The following is an 18,565-nucleotide window of genomic DNA, read 5'->3' as shown; positions in this document are numbered from 1 at the left end:
AAGGCCTCCTTAATCAGAGACCCTTTGCCCACATCGCACGAAGCTGCCTGGAGTTACGTGCACTGTCTGTCAGGCCCCTCGAAACAGCAGCCCTACACCACGGGCGATTCAGGTTTGTGTTTCTGCAAGCTTGCAGATCACTGCGTGTCCCCAACCTTCCATCACACAGAGAGAGAGCCTCGCCCAACGGCTCTCACACTTTGCTGCCGTTTATAGCCACATGGGCAGCTGTCAGAAAGCCCATCAGAGGCGGGACCCAGTCTCTAAATGTCCCCACATGCCTCCAGTGTGGTGCAGTTGGAGAACAGGTGGTCTAACGTGGTGCTTCTCAAACTCGAACGTGTCCAGGAATCACGAAGGGTCTTGTTAAGATGCGGGTCTGCGTGGGGATATCCGGGCTGGATTTCTAACCAGGCGACACTCGGAGTTGGCAGAGTTTAAATCGCCGTTCCCAGTCTGCAAACGCCGGTTGGGTTGGGTTGGGTTTGGTTCATTTGTGAGGAGCGGATAGGAGAGAAAAGTTCTAGGCGCTTAGAAGAAAAGGAAGGGAGGGGGCGGGTGTGAGGGAGAAAGAGGAAGGGGCGGCCGGCGCTGCGAGCTCCCTGGACCAGGATGGTCTCCTCTTCCTTGTTGGCGCCCTCAGATCTGTTTAGGTTCATCTGAGCAGGTGTAAAAGAAGTGGAGAAAGTAGGGAACGGTATTTTTACATGAATGATTTTTTTTGACTCTTCCAAACAGGTGTTGACGGTTTACCTGGAGACACTGGACCTCCTGGAAATCCCGGTCGCCAAGGTTTTAATGGCTTACCTGGCAACCCAGGTCCGCCTGGCCAAAAGGTGGGTACTGGGCGTTCGCTGGATTGCTGTTTCCCCATCCTTGTGATTAATTGGACCCATACATTGTGGCCTGTTAATCTCATACGGTATGTTGGGTCAGCGTGTTTTGTGTTTGAACGAAATAGCATCAGATGGAAAGTACCGAAGTACACGGGGTGGCACGCGGTCGTGCCTATTTTGGGGAGAATCACTCGTTCCTGCTTTGTGAGTGGGCTCTGTGTGTGTCCTGGGTCTCAGGTACAGTGTGTGTCATATCACGAGTGGAAGGAGAAAGCTGTTTGGAAGCCACTGTCCTGAGTGACCTAACAGCCCCCAGCAGGGCGGGCTGCAGCCTCAGTGATACTGACATTCGGGTCCAATAATTCCTCGTGGTGGGGCTGCCCTGAATACCGTGGGGTCTTTCGCAGCCTCTGTGGCCCCGACCCACAGATGCGAAAGGAGCACCCCGACGTGCATGCCCAGTGTGACCGCCAGAAACACCTCCGGACGTTACCCAGTGTCACCGTGGGGCAAAGGGCCCTGGTCGGGGACCCCGGGACTAGTGTGACATCGGGTTTCTCTTTGCCCTCGAACACCCCTCTGCTGCTTGCTGATACTCAGCAAGTACAGGTGACTGTTGGTTAGATCCTCTCCCGTCCTGATCGTAAGGAAAGGAACTGAAATTGCCAGAAGGCGTCTGTCCTGCCTGGGAAAAGGCCACGGCCAGGAGATGCGCCTTTGCCGACACAGAGCCCTTGCCCTCGCCTTGGGGGTGGGCGGGGGTGCACGCTGGCAGCTGTGCCTCGGTGATGCCAGGGAAGGTTCCTTCTGAGGAACGCCTGACCCGAGGTGGTGTCCCTGCCCCGTGTGGCTGACGTGGAGCATGTGGCCTTCGGGCGCCTTCTTTTTTCTTTTTTTTTTTTTTGCGGTACACGGGCCTCTCACTGCTGTGGCCTCTCCCGTTGCGGAGCACAGGCTCCGGACGCGCAGGCTCAGCGGCCATGGCTCACGGGCCCAGCCGCTCCGCAGCATGTGGGATCTTCCCGGACCGGGGCACGAACCCGTGTCCCCCGCATCGGCAGGCGGACCCTCAACCACTGCGCCACCAGGGAAGCCCAAGGACGCCTTCTTTATGTGACACACCCCCGCCTTCCCCTGATGACCCGCACTGGGTGTGAAAGTGAGTCAGTGACCGCAGTATGTAGATCGCCTCAAACACCGGCTCACGAGCTAGTAGATGCCGAATGGAACTGGAATTAAGGATTTGGTTTACGATTTAAAATACTGAGCTTTTTCAAGATCCCCTGGACTGAGTTCCCTCCAGTTTGCGAATTTCACCGCAGGGCCGTGTGGGTACGCTGCTTCTGCCCGCTCACCTCCACCTGGTCGTCATCTGGAAGTTGTTGCCTTCAGGGATGCCGGGGGGGGCGCTATGACATGATGTGCACGTTCTGCTTCACACGGCCTGTCAGTGCTTAAATTGGGGTGTGCTCCTTCAGGCCCTCAAACTACTGCCTTTATTTTTAATCATCTGTGTGGGTCAAAGCCCTTTGATTCATGAAAAGGTTTTAAACGTTTAATTTGACATGAGAGCTTTCATTTCATCAAAAAAACGAAGTAAATGGAGTTCTGTTCCAGTCCTGGAACTTTCCACCTCTTAATACCCATTCGCTGGCCGCACAGCACGCTGGGTGTTGTTCCCTCTGTGTAGACTCAGGGCGGCAGAGTCGAGGGGCCGAGACCCAGCGGAAGGAGCTCCTGCCTCTCTGACTGTGGACAAGCCGTCCAAACCGGGGAGCCTTGGCTTTCCTCCTCTGTGGAAAGAAAATAATAAAAATTACCTCCCTTTCGGCTTGTAGTGAGATTGAAAGGCAACAATAGGTGGGAAGAAGCTTTGCCAGCTGGAAGGTGGGACAAATACCGTTCTTATAAATGCACCGGCAGCATCGGTTAACACGCACGCCCTTGGCCTGATAAAATCGCGGGCTCTGAGGGTCACTGGCTTCTCTGTGCTTCATGGTTTCCAGGGCGAGCCTGGAGTTGGTCTGCCGGGACTCAAAGGTCTGCCGGGACTCCCTGGCATCCCCGGCACCCCTGGAGAGAAGGGAAACGTCGGGGGACCAGGCGTTCCTGGGGAGCACGGCGCCATTGGCCCTGCAGGCCTTCAGGGAATCAGAGGTAACTTCGTACGGGCAAATCCAGCCTGTGGTAGGGACGGGGTCTGTTTATGGTGTGTCCGCAGAGCACCTCTCAGGGCCCAGTCAACGTTTGCTGAGTGAATGATGAAAATTCTAGGCGGGTTCCTGGCGAGCGGCGTGAGTGGGTGGCAGGCGCCGACCCCGCTGTGCCCCGTGTGGTGCCTTCACGACTTCTCCCCCATCCAGGTGACCCGGGACCTCCTGGATTGCAAGGCCCCAAAGGAGCTCCTGGAGACCCCGGAATAGGCCCTCCTGGAGCCATGGGACCCCCTGGAGGACAGGGCCTCCCAGGGTCATCAGGTGATACTACGTTCTTCCAGGATGTTCCCTCCCCTAACTCATAATCTGTGACTAAAAGGGGGAAAAGGCAGTTCTATTCTGTGGCTGTAGGTTTGGTTGTTTGCTTACACGTAAGGTCACAGGCGCCTTTCTTCTCCTCCCTCCGAGCTTGGTTTATGTGCCAAAGACACCTCCCTTTATATTGTATATTCTTTACCTTTTCCGTTTAATTTAGAAGGATCGGTATCTCTATCTTACCTTTCCATAAGACGTTTAGTAAGTTGTAGGTAACTTAAACAAAATGAGTTCGTGTCTGGAAGCTACCTTTGCCTTTAATAATCATTCTAGAAGTGAGACAGAGAGGGTGGACCAGGGCAGGACAGCCAGGGAGAGACACCGTGGAGAAGCTGGGCTTAGGTCTGAATACTGCGGAGGGGCCCGGGTGGGAATTGCTGACGGCTCACGGCAGGTAGGCGGGGCTTTGTCTTGGGATGTTGTTTGCCCACCGATGGCCCCAAACACCACTATCTGAGAAGGTGGAAGCCGTTTCCCTCTACCCCCGACGTGGGCACGGCTACACACCTTCTGCAGAAAGTAACAGTTAAACAGGGTACAGGATGCTGCAGGACACCCTGTCGATCCTGCTGACGCCCCCTTTCTCTTCCCCACCTCAGGCCCCCCTGGAGTGAAAGGAGAGAAGGGCTTCCCCGGATTCCCAGGCCTGGACATGCCGGGCCCCAAAGGAGACAAAGGGCCTCAGGGGCTCCCCGGCCTGACGGGACAGTCGGGGCTGCCTGGTATCCCTGGACAGCAGGGCACACCTGGACAGCCCGGGTTCCCAGGTAAATGACCTGTGAACTCCACCCAAGTGGATGCTGGGGAGACGCCTCACCTGGTCTTGTTCATGACCCTCGCTCGGCATCTGCCATCAGCGTTCACAGTCCTTCCATCCGGCCACAGGTCCCAAGGGAGAGATGGGCGTCATGGGGACCCCCGGGCAGCCCGGCTCGCCAGGACCAGCGGGTGTGCCGGGATTGCCGGGTGAAAAAGGTAGGCAGCCGTGACTCCGGAAAAGCCCATCCCGTGTCTGTGTCCCGATATCTTGTGGGAAATTCTCCAAGAGTCGTAGATCATTGTTCATTTCAAGAGGCCTGGGAAAGAAGATCAAGCTAGGGTCCGGAAGACCCCCTCTTCCAGGAGGCACTCAGGGGTCCTGGGGATGAAGGGCTGTGCCCTGCCGAAAAGTCAGAGAGAAGACAGGTTTCCGGGTTTCCTTGTTGGCATGGTAGTTTTTGGTTTTTTTTTTTTGAGAAATGGTGGTATTTTTAGTCATTCGAAGATTCAGTCACAGCAACTGAGTCTTTGGAATCCAATTAGCAAACAGGGGAAGTTTACAAGTCTTACTTTTTATTTCTTATCTTAATATTTGAAATTGGTTCAAATACTGTTTTTAAAAAAGAAATTGACTCCAAATGTGAAACATAAAAATGGTCATTTGTTTAGTTGAACAGGAAAATTCTGTTCTTTCATATAGAATTGAGGGGCCACTGAGCAGATGTCGTGAAGGTATTTGAGAAGGAGAGAAAATATAAATTATTTAAACTAATAAGTGAAGTCTCCTATGTTGGAATTACTAGCAAATAATGAATTCTAGAAAATGGCTTTTTTGTTCATTTCCCTGCTGTCACATTCTTCCGGGTAACTCGGACCCTCGCCATTTAACGCCACTTTTGGACAGACTGTTAGTTCTATATAGGTTGTTTATCAGTTGCTTCTACTGGCCAGAAAGAACAGCACACTTGTCACTGCCTTGGGGGCCCTTGGCCAGGGGTCACTCAGTGCCTCGTCTTCTTTCTACAGGGGACCACGGCTTCCCGGGCAGCTCGGGACCCAGGGGAGACCCTGGCTTCAAGGGTGATAAAGGAGATGTGGGTCTTCCTGGCAAGCCGGGCTCCATGGATAAAGTGGACATGGGCAGCATGAAAGGCCAGAAGGGAGACCAAGGAGAAAAAGGTAACGCGGAGGACAGTTTACCTTCGGAGGGGAGAGAGGGTGTCTAACGAGTTATTCAGTTCTTCACACGTGATGTCAGACCAACCTGTGTTTCTAGTTTGTCTTATTTTAAGCAGACGTGGTCGTCACTATTTTTGTGTGTGTGTCGTGCAGGACAAATCGGCCCAACTGGTGATAAAGGATCCCGGGGAGATCCTGGAACCCCAGGAGTGCCCGGAAAGGACGGTCAGGCAGGACACCCTGGGCAGCCAGGTATGGAAGGGAGTTCAAGGTCGCCAGCTCTGCAGGGGCTCGTGTGGGGAGAGGTCACCTGGCAGTTTTCATGGGCGTTGACCTGTTGGGTTTTTCTCTTTATGATTCTAGGACCTAAAGGTGATCCGGGCATAAGTGGGACCCCAGGTGCTCCGGGACTTCCTGGACCCAAAGGATCGGTTGGTGGAATGGGCCTGCCAGGTATGTGGGGTTTAGGAAAGGAGTTTCCTTTCCAGTGCTTGTACATGTGGTGCTTGTGGGACGAGTCTGCGGGTGAGACCCGCTTCACGGAGGACGCAATCCAGGGAGACGTGTCTTTGACACAGACTCACATCTTCAATCCTGTGTGGTCTCTTGCCTACGGATGGTGGTAAACAAGCAAACAAACAAAACCCGTCACAGTTTAATAAAATAGAACACGGGCTGTGCACTATGACCTTTCAGTTACCTCCAAGTGATCCGTCTACGTGGATCCGTCGAGGAGGTGATTAATTCTCCATTCAGTTGTGTCAGCGCAAGCAGCTCGTACCTGTAAAGCCCTTTGACATTAGCTCAGAAGAATCCCCTGGGCTCCTCTGCCCTGGTCCCGAGCTGGCCTCCCAGGCTTTGCCATCAGCGTTTGCGGCAGTGACAGCGACCAGAGCAGAGGCAGCAGGTGGAAGGCTCAGGCCCCGATGGTCCAGGTGCTACTGCTTCTTAGAACTTGCCTGGAGCAGGAAGTCAGGGCAGCCAGCCCGTCTCCCTCACTCCTCCCAAGGCTTTGCGAGGCGTGTTGTCACTTTGCTTGAGCTATAAACAACCAGCGGCTGCAGTAAGGCTTCTTAAATTCTTTTTGCAACGAATCTCTTGGGCCTGTCATTCAGTCCGCTAGGCAGATGCTGGTTGCAATAAAACAACCAGGGTTCCCTTTGTTGCAGTAATCTCCCAGGCCTTGGCTGCAATTTAATATCCAAGTTCTCCTTACAATAGCATCACCAGCCGACTCACAGCTGCCCCTAACAACCAAGCCAGCAGCCGCAGAGGGTCAGTTACAGGGGCGGGCATAAGCCAGCTTCCCCTGGTACCTATTAATAAATTAGTTTGACTGCCCACATCCGTCCTGGAAGCAGGTACACTTTTACTCTCCATGGCCTGCCTCTCGCCCCCTCTGATTCATTCAGATAATGAGGTTTGACTACCGAACGAAAGACACAGAAGCCGTGTTTAATGCTGTTGGGAAAGGAAGCATGCTAAGCGGTTAATGTATTTTTTTCTCCCTTTGTAACGTGATTGTCTTTAAAAGACAGGAGGAACGTTTCCTGTGTGGTTCTAATGTGGTCTGGGGGGCTGGCGCCTGCCTGGATCACTACAACTTGAGAAATGAGGGGATACCTGTTCTTCCGTCTCATTCTTGGCCGGTAGTTGAGACGCTTTCCTGTTTTTAACGTTAGCACCTGCTAAGCACACATTCTGTTTCAATTGTGTGTGTTTCTAGGAACACCTGGAGAAAAAGGTGTGCCTGGCCTCCCTGGCCTGCAGGGCATCCCTGGCTCACCTGGAGAAAAGGGAGCAAAAGGAGAGAAAGGGCAGGCGGGTCTACCTGGCATTGGGATTCCAGGACGGCCCGGGGAAAAGGTAACAGCATCCCCGCGGAAGCCCCTCCCACCCATCCCCGCAGAAAGGCTTTGGAGGAACGTTTACTGAGCATCTCCACACAGTCGATGAATCATAACACAGAACGGTTTCTCCAGTTGATTTTTACGTCTCCCTGCCTCCCCCTTCTATCCATGGCCTGTGTCCCCAAGGAGGATCCGGGACGTGCTGAGAGCTTGGGTAGCGAGTTATCATGGGGAGAAATGGAGAAGGAACACGAGAAGCAGAACAGGCAACTGCTCTTTGCTCTGGGTTTCTAGTTTTTCCTCCATTTTCAGAGGGCTTTGATTCTCCCCTTAGAAAGCTGGAAGTGGAATTCTGCCACGCGATAGTCATTGCAGTCCCATGTATACAGAGAGCACCTCCAGACGCATGTCCAAGGACACACATGACATTAATGGGCCCAATTTTCACCCACAGGGAGACCAAGGGGTAGCAGGTTTTCCAGGAAGCCCTGGAGAGAAGGGAGAGAAAGGAAGCAGTGGGATCCCAGGGATGCCCGGGTCTCCGGGCCCCAAAGGCTCACCAGGGAGTGCTGGCTATCCAGGTAAGTGAGCCGGCCTCCTCCTGATCTCGGGGTTCAAGGATGGCAGAGAGAAACTCAAAGTCATGGGAATTCTGGTGTTTTGGTTTTTCTTTAGGAAGCCCCGGGTTGCCTGGAGAAAAAGGTGACAAAGGCCTCCCGGGATTGGATGGCATCCCTGGCATCAAAGGAGAAGCAGGTAGAGACCACTTTTTAGGACACAGATGGGGGCCTGTGGGGAAGAAGCCAAGGGGCCTCAAGGCTGGGTGACCTCTGAATGACCAGCTGGGCTCACACCTCCACTTCCAGATGAGCAAACTGAGTCTACGGGGACTTCTAGGGTCTTCCCACCAGTTAGACCTAGAACTGCTTTTACAGCTGGTTCCAATGGGGTCTAGAAACTTTTCCTGTTCGGCACGGTAGATGGATGTCCTTTCTCTCCACTCTCACCAGCTTTAGGGGGTCACAGTGCAGTGGTGGTGTTGCCGCATGAGGGTCCCTTCTGAAGGGGTGTCAGGAGTAACCTCGGGGAGGCTGGGCATGATAGGGGGTGGGAGGTACAGCTCCCTGGAAAAATGTCAGGAGTGGTGCATTTTACATGCAGATCACGGTGCCGTGATAGGTTCCATGCCTGACCGATCTGACCTTTCTCTTTGAGGTCTTCCTGGGACGCCTGGTCTCACGGGCCCGGCCGGCCAGAAAGGGGAGCCCGGCAGTGACGGATTCCCAGGGTCGGCAGGAGAGAAGGGTGAACCAGGTATGTTGGGCTCTCATTTCCCTTTCAGAATGAGACTCTGCTCTGGAGTAAACATCTCCCAGAGACTTACATTCCATGCTAAGTGACCGGAGCTGGCTGTAAGCTGGACGTAAGTTACATCCTTACAGCTATTTAAGCAACAATGTGGGCAAGTGGGGCAGGATTGGATGAGAAAAGGGGAAAGAGGATGTTCATTTATTCCACAAATACTTATGGGCACCTACCCTTAAAATGGCCTGAGCTCTCAGTGGTGAGTGAAGGAGACACCGTAGAAAGCCCAAACCACTGCCTTCTCTGCCTGGCCTTTCCCCCTTTAGAGGAACGGTCCTGGGAATATTCTCAGTCCCCAGAATCTGCTCCTGTTACTGATGGGGGCACAGCAACTTGGGCAAAAGTGTGAGCTGTGGGCTCCGATGATGACAATCACACACGTAATAATATTCGTATATAGCAAGAGGGTGACACACAGACAGTTTGAAACAGGTTGCCCTCAGTCAGGGGGATGGAGGGAGGGAAATAGTGCTGGAGAGGAGGAGGGAGGGAAATAGTGCTGGAGAGGAGCACGGAGGGAGATCCATGGCTGTTAGTGTTGGTCTCTTCCTAAAGTTCATTTCTTTCATTCTATGAGCCTTATGTTTATATTATGTACATTCATTTTCCTATAAAAATAGTTCGTAAGAAATGCCTCCACACCTACTTCCCCCCTTTGAATCTTCCCTTACGTGCTTTACTCACATTTGTGGACTCCCTGGTGTCTGCTGCCCCAAATATCACTGGCTCTGTGCACTGCCTTTGCGAATAGCTGTTAGTTGGATAGTCATCTGAGAAAAGCCAATTGGTGAGTCTCCAGACAGTAAAGGGAAATAAGTACCCATCTGTACAGATCGTTTCTCCTAAATGCTATAATGGTTCTGGGCTCAAAGGTACTTGGGAAAATGTACTAAATTATGTATATATATCCAGTCAAGGGTATCTTAGAACAACTGTAGTAATATAATTTTACCTGCAAAGTGCAACGGACTAATTTCTCTGTGTTTCGCAAATAGTGTATGGTATCGGTGCAAAGAGTGGATATCGCTTTGTGCTGTTCCTGCAACTCGGCTGTTTTAGGAGAGATAAACAGGACTTCTTACCTTTATCTTGTAGGTCTACCCGGAAGAGGATTCCCAGGGTTTCCAGGGGCCAAAGGAGAGAAAGGTAACACATTTGCTAAACGTGTTCTTCCTTTTCAACTAACTGCTGATACACGTGGCACTGGCAGAGCAAGGCGAGCAGATACAAGGAAGCACGTGGACATGGGTGGTAGATTATGGGTCTGGGACAGTCGAATTGCCACTTTCTACTGGCTCGTGGCAAACCACTGTGTGGCGTGTGTGTTTCGGATTCATAGCCTTGTGAAGTGGGGTGGGGGGGAAGTGGGGGGAAATCCCAGGGTGGGCCCAACCATCCTTCTAGGTAGTGACCCTGTTTCCTCCCCTTACTTTTTCTTAATAACCTTGAAGCAATCCTAGAATTTTGTCATTTCGTTGGCAAGTTTGGGGTAATATGTTTAAAACAACATGCAGGGTTTTTTTCTACAAGCTCTCACTTAAAAAAGTTTGTTTAAAACAGCTTTATTGAGGTATCACTGACATCTAATAAACTGCATGTATTTAAAGTGTACAATTTGCCAAATCTTGATATATGTACACACCCATGAAAATATCAGCTCGTTCAAGACAGTGAATGCATCGTCACCCCAAAAGTTTCCTGGGCTGCCTTGTCACCCCCCCTCCGCTCCTTCCTGTCCCCACCCCGACCTGCCCCCCAAGCAACCATTGGTCTGCTTTCTGACACTGTAGATGAGCTTGTATTTTCTAGAATTTTACATTCGCGGAATCCTACAGCATGTATGTTTTCGCCTGACTTCATTCGCGCAGCGTAATGAATTTGAGTCACCTGTGCTGTTCGTTGTGTCAATAGTTTATTCCTTTTTCTTGCTGAGTCGTGTTCCATGGTGTAGCTGTAACACAGTTGGTTTATTCATTCACCTGTTGGTAGAACAAGCCCTTAATTTCAGCAATGCCATACCTTGCAGGCTTATCTACACATATATTCAAATGCCTTTGCCAGAGAACACCACCTTTAAAAAGTGTAAAGAATGGTTGCAGTTTCTTTGTACCCTAAGCTTTCTCTTCCTCAGGTGGGCCGTGGCAGGTGTCTGGCACGTTATTTAATAAAAAGGAGAGAGAAGGGCACCAGCTCTGGTTTCCTCCTGGATCCTTCTGGAAGCCCCTCCCTCCTCTTTGGTGCACTGGATTTCTCTTCTTCCCTGCATTTCACTGTGATCTCAACCTGTCTTTACTGTTTAGGTTCAAAGGGCGACGTGGGTTTCCCAGGCCTAGCTGGGAGCCCAGGAATTCCTGGATCCAAAGGAGAACAAGGATTCATGGGTCCTCCGGGGCCACAGGGACAGCCGGGATTGCCAGGCACTCCGGGCCACGCGGTGGAGGGGCGCAAAGGAGACCGGGGCCCACAGGGCCAACCTGGCCTGCCAGGTAAGGGTGTATCACTAGGTTCAGAGCTGGGACTGAAACAGAGGCACAAACATACACAAGTATCAAAGAAATTGGAATAATTAAATTCTCAAATGAGCTTTTTATTTAGAAGTTTGCAACATTTATTACCATTGAAACTGCTTAAGATATTGGGCCCCTTTTGCCTAGGCCTCCATTGGGTCAGTGCTTTTCTCGTGCTCTTTCTTTCAAGGAACAAGCAATTAGGGAGAGGGAGAAGGCCATTACTGAAAAGGACTGGAGCACAAATGCCATGTGTGGCTGGTTGTTTAAAACCAGCACGACCTTCTGTCACACCTGTTCCCCCATGAACAGGTGGCTGCCCTACAGCACAGCCACCCCCGAGCACAGAGACCACAGGGCACTTGACTCTGAGACTGTGGTGTTTATATCGACGTTTACTGCCTGTCGAGGAGACTCTTCCTTCTAGGACCTGCCTGGATGTCTTCAGGGCCCATGCTGCATAATATGATGTTGTTGTATACAGTTGGGGACAGTTGGGTGGCAGTGGTGATGACCACAGCCCAGTGACACTTACACATAAAACCACCCTCTGACCTCAAACGTGGGACTTCTGTGTCTCCCATTAGGGCTTCCGGGACCCATGGGGCCTCCAGGGCTCCCTGGGCTTGATGGGCTGAAAGGTGACAAGGGAAACCCAGGCTGGCCGGGCACTCCTGGGGCTCCAGGGCCCAAGGGAGACCCAGGATTCCAGGGCATGCCGGTGAGTTGTCCCTTGGCAGGTCTTGTTTTTGAAAAGGATCATAAGATAATACTTGTGTGTGTATGTGTGTATTCATGTGTGTTACACTCCCAGATCCTCCCTGAATCAGCCCCTTCTCTCTGGCAAGTAATCAGCCATCTTTACTGGCATCATGGTAGGCAACTATTACAAAACTTTTTACAATCTAGTTTTACACAAACCATCAAAAGTGAAACGTTATACTACTGGAGATTATAGTTCAATGCCTGGCTTTAAAAATCTATATACAAATGATGCAAAAAGAAAGCCTCAGTAACATAGAAATATATCCCTATTCCTAGTGCCATTCAGTGTCTGTCTATCTCTATGTATAATATGTGCATTATATGTACACATATGTAGATATATGTTTGTGCGTGTAATTTTGCTTACGGCACCTTTAAAATAGGGTAAAGCAAAGAAACATTACAACTGTTTATATACTGAGAAAGGAACAACTATGTTGAAATATCTAGAAATTAAGATACTATTTTTTAAATACAAAAATATCACTGTATTATAAAGGAAAATAATCCTTCTTTAGTATTTTTTATGGTTTTTTTTCCATATTTAAAAGCACTTTTAAGAAAAGATGCAAAGCTAATTTTAAAGAAAAATCACTCTGGTTGAGTGTTGGGAGTAAAGTCATCCAGAAAGATTCTTTGGTGTTAATAGATTGAGATGTTGCCATGACAAATGTTTAGGGAGTTTCGACTCTGTTCATGGCATCGTGCTCTGGGGTGGGGGCAGTGGGCTGTAAGATTTACACCTGCTCCTGGAATTTACCACACAGGCGGACAAGCAGAAGGGACAGAGTGACTGAAGCAAGTTGCTGCAACTTCCAGCTCCCTAATTTAGGCACACACACAGGTTTTGTCATTCTTTTTACATCTTTTAGCAACCACAGGCAACATTTGTTCACAGAGCTACTTCAGAACATGGAGGGGCTGTTCCCAACTTCCTGACTACCCGTTGCTTGAGGGACCTACGTCTCCCGAGCCGTTCCCGACTGACGTTCTCTTTGTGTGTCTAGGGGATCGGTGGCTCTCCAGGAGCTACAGGTGCTAAGGGTGATATGGGACCTCCAGGAGTTCCAGGGTTTCAAGGTAAGACATAAGGGAGATGCCGCTTGAAGACACATTTACCTGCCACCAGAGCCGCGGCCCCTGGTGCTTTCCTGTTGATAGACCTAGCATTGCAGTACAAGATCCTGTTCTCTTCAAATTAAAATGCCGTTTCTAGGGGGCTGCCCCGTGTGTAGAATCCCACGCATAGCAGCATAAAGACATTCTGATTTTCATACTAAGAATCAGTAGATCATTTGCATCTCAGTGAGAAGTCATGGACTTGGGCCATTCATTAATTTTTTAATGTTTGAAGCAAATATTTATTGGGTGCCTACCAGCTTCCAGGCACTTTGATTTTTTTTTACTGCAGCATCAGGTACATATGAATGAAAGGTGAATACAACAAGTTCTCAGCTTGCAGGCATCTTGTGGTCTAGTTGGGGACACGTGTGAACCAGATCGTGACCAAAATAGAATCACGTGCCCTTCCACTGGTTGTGACCATTTTATGGTTTGCGGCATGTTTGGAAAAATGTGACCTCTGGGTTTTAGAAAGAAGAGTTTCATCAAAAGTTTGACATAGCTGACTACAAGTAATGTTCTTTTCTTCCACGTGCATAAATTGGAAATGTGTTCACTGTGTGTGTGTATGCGTGTATTATACGTGTATATGTATGTAGGCGTGTATATGTACACATAAGCATATGTGTACATGTATGTGCATATATGTATATGCTGTGTGTATTCACACACACACGGTTTTTGTTTGGAATTCTGTGCAAAGACAGTGTTTTACTTTCCTCCAGGGCAGAAAGGCCTCCCTGGCCTTCAGGGAGTTAAAGGTGACCAAGGAGACCAAGGTTTCCCTGGAACTAAAGGTAAGAGAATTTGGTCATTAGAAAACAGCAGTTGAAAATTCTTTGGCCACTTGGCAGGGTTCCTATATTTGGCTAATCTAGTTGACATTTTTACCAATGACTTGTCCTGAAAGTCAAGTTTGTTAAGTCTGTGCCTGAGATAAACCCAGTGGAAAGGGGTGAGAGACAAAACCTCACAGGCTCTGAGGGCAGGCGGAAATCAGCCGTAAAAATCAGGAACGAAGTCCGTCTTGCAGGCTGAACAAACTGTGGCTGGACAGCATGGAGTTCTTTCTAAGAAAGGGGCTGCCTTGGCTTCTCCACGGGGAGCCAGACGTGCCGAGCGGCTCCAGAGACGCAGCTGGTCTCAGAAGGAAGTGGTCTGAGGGAGTCTGCATCCCATCCTGGTCTCTGCGGGTCAGAGCTTATTTCGAGCGCTGCGTTTAGTTTTCAAGACCGTGTTTCAAGAGAGGGAGTGAGCAACCAGAATGCACTGAGAAGTGGATTGTTCGGGGAGAAAATAAATGGGGAAACGTGGGAGGAGCGAGGAAGCGGAGGAGAGGGCGGCTGCGGGAGACCCGAGGCCCCCAGCTTCACGTGGCCGCTCTGTGGACTTCAGGGCCCGTCAGGCAGGAGGAGGTTTACATTTACTCGGCACTGAAAGATTAAGACCAGTGGTTCTGGTGTGCAGTAAGGCAGATCTCGGATACGTACGAGAAAAAAGTCCCAATTTCACCTGGTGGAGCTCCCCATGTGAGGGGTGGTTCCTTGAGGGGGACGAGCTTCCCCTTGGGTCAGGGGTCCATCAGGGCCTCCAGATCTGAGTGGACATTTGACACCGGTGACCCCGAGGTCTGTTGCAGTCCCGAGGATTCAGGATTCTAGGTTAGATAATAGAGACGCGCAGGTGCCCGTGTGTCTCGTCGTGAGGATCTGGTCCCTCGTGTTTTTGATCGTGATTCTCCTTTTGAGAAGCACTGCGTTTGATTGGGTTTCATGTCAGAAGCTGTTTCTGCCCTGAATGTGGACTGTGAAATTGACCAGTGGCTGCCCTGATTCCCACAGGTCTTCCTGGTCCCCCGGGCCCCCCGGGTCCATACGACATCATCAAAGGGGAGCCAGGGCTCCCTGGTCCTGAGGGCCCCGCAGGTCTGAAAGGGCTTCAGGGACCTCCAGGCCCCAAAGGACAACAAGGTAGGAATAACCGCGCTGTGCAGAGGGCTGCGGAGGCGGGAGGGAGCTGACCCGGGCGGCGTTTCCTCTTCACCCGCATGTCTCACAACAGCCTCTGGGCAGTGACTGTGTAAGCACGTATTTGAAGATGACTTTCTTACCTTCCTTCAGTGTATGTCAAAACCACGTGAAGTTTCTGAAGAGGCCTAACAAGGTCAGAAAAAGAAATCCAAGAAAAGCTAGGGCAGCACACAACTCAATACGTCTATGTTCACTTAGAAAAACATGGGCAAAGGAATGGGAAAAGCATCTCTCCCGGCCAGGAGATAGGGGACTGCAGGAAGCAGCAATCCAGAATTGTAGGGATGGGTGTTCTCCACAGCGGCCCAAAAGCTCTACCCAAGTGGCCAAGATCTGTGCAAATCCCTGTGGTTCCCGGACACCTTAAGCTAGAATCTTTCTGATTATTGGGGCTAAACACTCCTTACTTCCAAAGCTATTGCTGAGGAGTGGAGACGGAAGATAAAGAATGAGAACGTTTAGAGTAGAAAGGTAGCATCCATGAAAATTTGTTTTAACCACCTAGGAATAAACCACAAACATGAAAACAAAAAAACTACCCACGTCAGTAAACCCGGTGCCTAAACATTATCTGAGACACCAGAACGTGGCCGAGAGGGGGGAAACACCTGAGAAAATACAAATGCATCAGATCTCTCCCTACCCCCATGTGACTGCCTTTCCCCAAACTGTGTGCCAAATAATAAGAAGAACAACAGGAAGAAGCCGGGGAGAACCCCGAATTCCGAGATGAGGCACCCCGTGTGGGTGTCAGTCTGCAGAATGTGTGTTAACCTTCTGGCTTTCTGGGAAGGCTTTCCCACCTGTAGTCCGAGGCCCTGTGCGTCCCTCTCAGGGGCCGAAGAAGACATTTCAAAAGGGAAGAAGCAGATGCGGCCTATTTATTGCTCTCCACAACCGGATCATGAATTCTTTCTCCTCTCTTTAGGTGTGACAGGATCTGTGGGCTTACCTGGGCCACCAGGTATTCCCGGGTTTGATGGGGCCCCTGGCCAGAAAGGAGAGGCAGGACCCTTTGGACCTCCTGGTAGGTTTGCTGTGCTGTCCCAACCTCACTGCCCTCGATCTGCATCTTCGGGTTAGAAGCCTTAGGCCCAGGCACGTGGAAACCTGCAAAAGGAAGTGTTTCTGGAAAGATTTGCATAGAAGTTTGTTTCTTAGGAGAAACAGGATCTTACAGAGGAGCTAAGGGTTGCCATCATTCTTTTCTGTGTAGGGAGACATGTTGATCAGAGCTCAGTGCCTCCCAGACGTTATTGAAAGAAGGCCAGTAGGGACGGCCCTATCTGGTTTTCTAAGAGCCTGCAGCTCAGACACTCCGTTTCAGCAAAGGGCAAGGGGAGCAGATGATGGTGCCAGGAGGCCACTGACTGGCGTGGCCTAAAGTTGATCTGCTTCCCAAGAAGCAGGACCTCAGAGGTCCCATCGCGTCTGGGATGCCAAAGGCTGAGGGTGCAACTAAGTAGACAGAGCGCCCAGCCAGCAGGAGGCCTGTGAACAGCCTGCAGGCAGCGTGGTCGCCCAGGGGACAGGAGGACACCCTGCACGGGAGCTTCCTTCCACCCTTGATTCCATATGCTGGCTTTGGGCCACTAAGGCTGGGAAGCTACCTTAAAAGACGGTTGTTTTAATCATCCTATAATAATCCTCCCTCAGAGGAGCTCCCAAATGCTGCATGAATACGTGCGTGGAGTCGTCATTTACTTCCTTTATTCATAGATTTATATTTTCACATATTTATTCATTGGACTGAGTTTATGAGCTTCTGCTTTGCACCGAGCACCATGCGTATAAAACATCTCCAGGTGGGATGCAGAGGGGAGAAGCTGAGGTGGCACGAGGGAGGTGCTGGTTGTACTGAGTCTCGCCTGTTTGTAACTGAGGAAGCGTATTTCTCTGCTGTCTTTCAGGTCCAAGAGGCTTCCCGGGTCCACCCGGCCCTGATGGGTTGCCAGGATCCATGGGTCCCCCGGGCACCCCATCTGTTGATCACGGCTTCCTCGTGACCAGGCACAGTCAGACAATAGATGACCCCCAGTGTCCTCCTGGGACCAAAATCCTCTACCATGGGTACTCTCTGCTCTACGTACAAGGCAATGAGCGGGCGCACGGCCAGGACTTGGGTGAGGCATCTGCAGATGGGTGTGTTCATTCCACGTCGCGTGTCCAGCGCTGGGTGGTGCTGGGCTGCGTTCCCGCTCTGGTCCTGCGTTTCGGAGTGTCACCGAGACCTAGTCAAGGAAAAGAGTCCTGTTTCCCTCCATCCTTACCAAGTGGGCCATCCTTACCGACAGCCACCATATTACTAATGGGAAGCCAGGCGGACATAAAGGCTGTGACTCTTTGAAAATTTTAAATTAATAAAACTTTTGACGTCTTCCTCCAATTATCAAGTAGGATCCAGGTATCTGGAGTACACACTTAACAGTTTGCATTCATAGTCATAAAATAGAGCAGCTTTACTGTTGCTGTTTTAAAAATGTCCACGTTATCCTGTCCAAAATTCCTCTGTCCTTCTATTAGTTTAGATCAATAGAGGGTTGTGTGTTTGTCGTCATTCTCTTAGTTCTCTCCGGATCTGCTCCACCAAATTATGTTTTAATGTTATACACCTCTCACTTTCCCTGAGGTTGCAAACATATATAAAGACAGCTCTGCATTTCATGAAAGACGCGGTCCAGTGAGTTACTAGCTGTGGTACAAGGAACTGCACATTAAGTTCCTTCTAGAATTCAGTTGCAGGAAAAGGTCTCTCTCTACTGATGAATGGTTTTGTTTCTGTTCATCCTGCTGATTCTCGATGGTTTCCCTTTGGCCTGGATCACTTCCCATTGAATTTAATGCTCATTTCCAATCGTACTAGTCTGTTTGGTACATTTATTTCCTTCTTTCTGTAACTGGCAAACAGTTTTATTTCCACCTTAGCGGATGGGTGGGATAGATGTCTTTATTAGCTAGCTCACTTGCATTCTGTGTCGAGGCAGACCGGGAATGATGAGCAATGTCTTCTCCCTGCGTCCCCAGGCACGGCGGGCAGCTGTCTGCGCAAGTTCAGCACGATGCCCTTCCTCTTCTGTAACATCAACAACGTCTGCAACTTCGCCTCCCGAAATGATTACTCGTACTGGCTGTCCACCCCGGAGCCTATGCCCATGTCCATGGCGCCCATCACCGGGGAGGGTATCAGGCCCTTCATCAGCAGGTGAGTGCAGCCCATCGGAGCACACATACAACTGACGAAGGAAAGCAGCTCACAGCCAGGGCAGAGGTTATTTTTGTGTTTTTCCATTTGCCCCCAAACATTTGATCTATTGCCATTCCATTTACTAATTGTGATACCTGAGTTTTGTAACAGAAATCAGCCATACAAATAATTGGACATAAAAGTCGCTTATCTTCTTAAAAAATTTTAGTGCAAACCCTTGGTGAGATAAGGCCCGGCTTTGGAACAAGGCGTGTTATCTCGTGTGACTCACTGGGTGGCTGCCTTCCCTGCCATGAACCAGCCGTGTCGCTGGAGTCCCCGGCAAACTTTAGAACAGCTTTGCAGCGTTTTTCTTTCTTAAATAATTATCTCCCTAAGGAGTCTTTTAAGATATATTTTTTGGAATCGCCTCCAAG

General features: G+C 50.4%; 1 protein-coding gene across 1 annotated transcript in view; it reads left to right on the top strand.

Annotated features, from left to right (window-relative positions):
- Positions 1-18,565, top strand: part of COL4A1 (collagen type IV alpha 1 chain) — a 149,302-nt gene that overhangs the window by 121,761 nt on the left and 8,976 nt on the right. Inside the window, exons 29-49 of the mRNA XM_060129547.1 lie at positions 739-836; positions 2,843-2,993; positions 3,200-3,313; positions 3,967-4,134; positions 4,253-4,342; positions 5,153-5,305; positions 5,459-5,557; positions 5,669-5,758; positions 7,032-7,171; positions 7,610-7,736; positions 7,831-7,911; positions 8,371-8,469; positions 9,616-9,666; positions 10,821-11,006; positions 11,615-11,748; positions 12,800-12,872; positions 13,640-13,711; positions 14,756-14,884; positions 15,873-15,971; positions 16,855-17,067; positions 17,969-18,146. Coding sequence (XP_059985530.1) covers positions 739-836; positions 2,843-2,993; positions 3,200-3,313; positions 3,967-4,134; positions 4,253-4,342; positions 5,153-5,305; positions 5,459-5,557; positions 5,669-5,758; positions 7,032-7,171; positions 7,610-7,736; positions 7,831-7,911; positions 8,371-8,469; positions 9,616-9,666; positions 10,821-11,006; positions 11,615-11,748; positions 12,800-12,872; positions 13,640-13,711; positions 14,756-14,884; positions 15,873-15,971; positions 16,855-17,067; positions 17,969-18,146 — 2,545 coding nt within the window. The remainder of the gene's footprint in view (positions 1-738; positions 837-2,842; positions 2,994-3,199; positions 3,314-3,966; positions 4,135-4,252; positions 4,343-5,152; positions 5,306-5,458; positions 5,558-5,668; positions 5,759-7,031; positions 7,172-7,609; positions 7,737-7,830; positions 7,912-8,370; positions 8,470-9,615; positions 9,667-10,820; positions 11,007-11,614; positions 11,749-12,799; positions 12,873-13,639; positions 13,712-14,755; positions 14,885-15,872; positions 15,972-16,854; positions 17,068-17,968; positions 18,147-18,565) is intronic.

This window comes from Lagenorhynchus albirostris, chromosome 18 (assembly GCF_949774975.1).
Source record: "Lagenorhynchus albirostris chromosome 18, mLagAlb1.1, whole genome shotgun sequence".
Lineage (NCBI taxonomy): Eukaryota > Metazoa > Chordata > Mammalia > Artiodactyla > Delphinidae > Lagenorhynchus > Lagenorhynchus albirostris.
The sequence above is the reverse complement of the archived record's forward strand: the minus strand, read 5'-3'. Positions and strand labels throughout refer to the sequence as shown.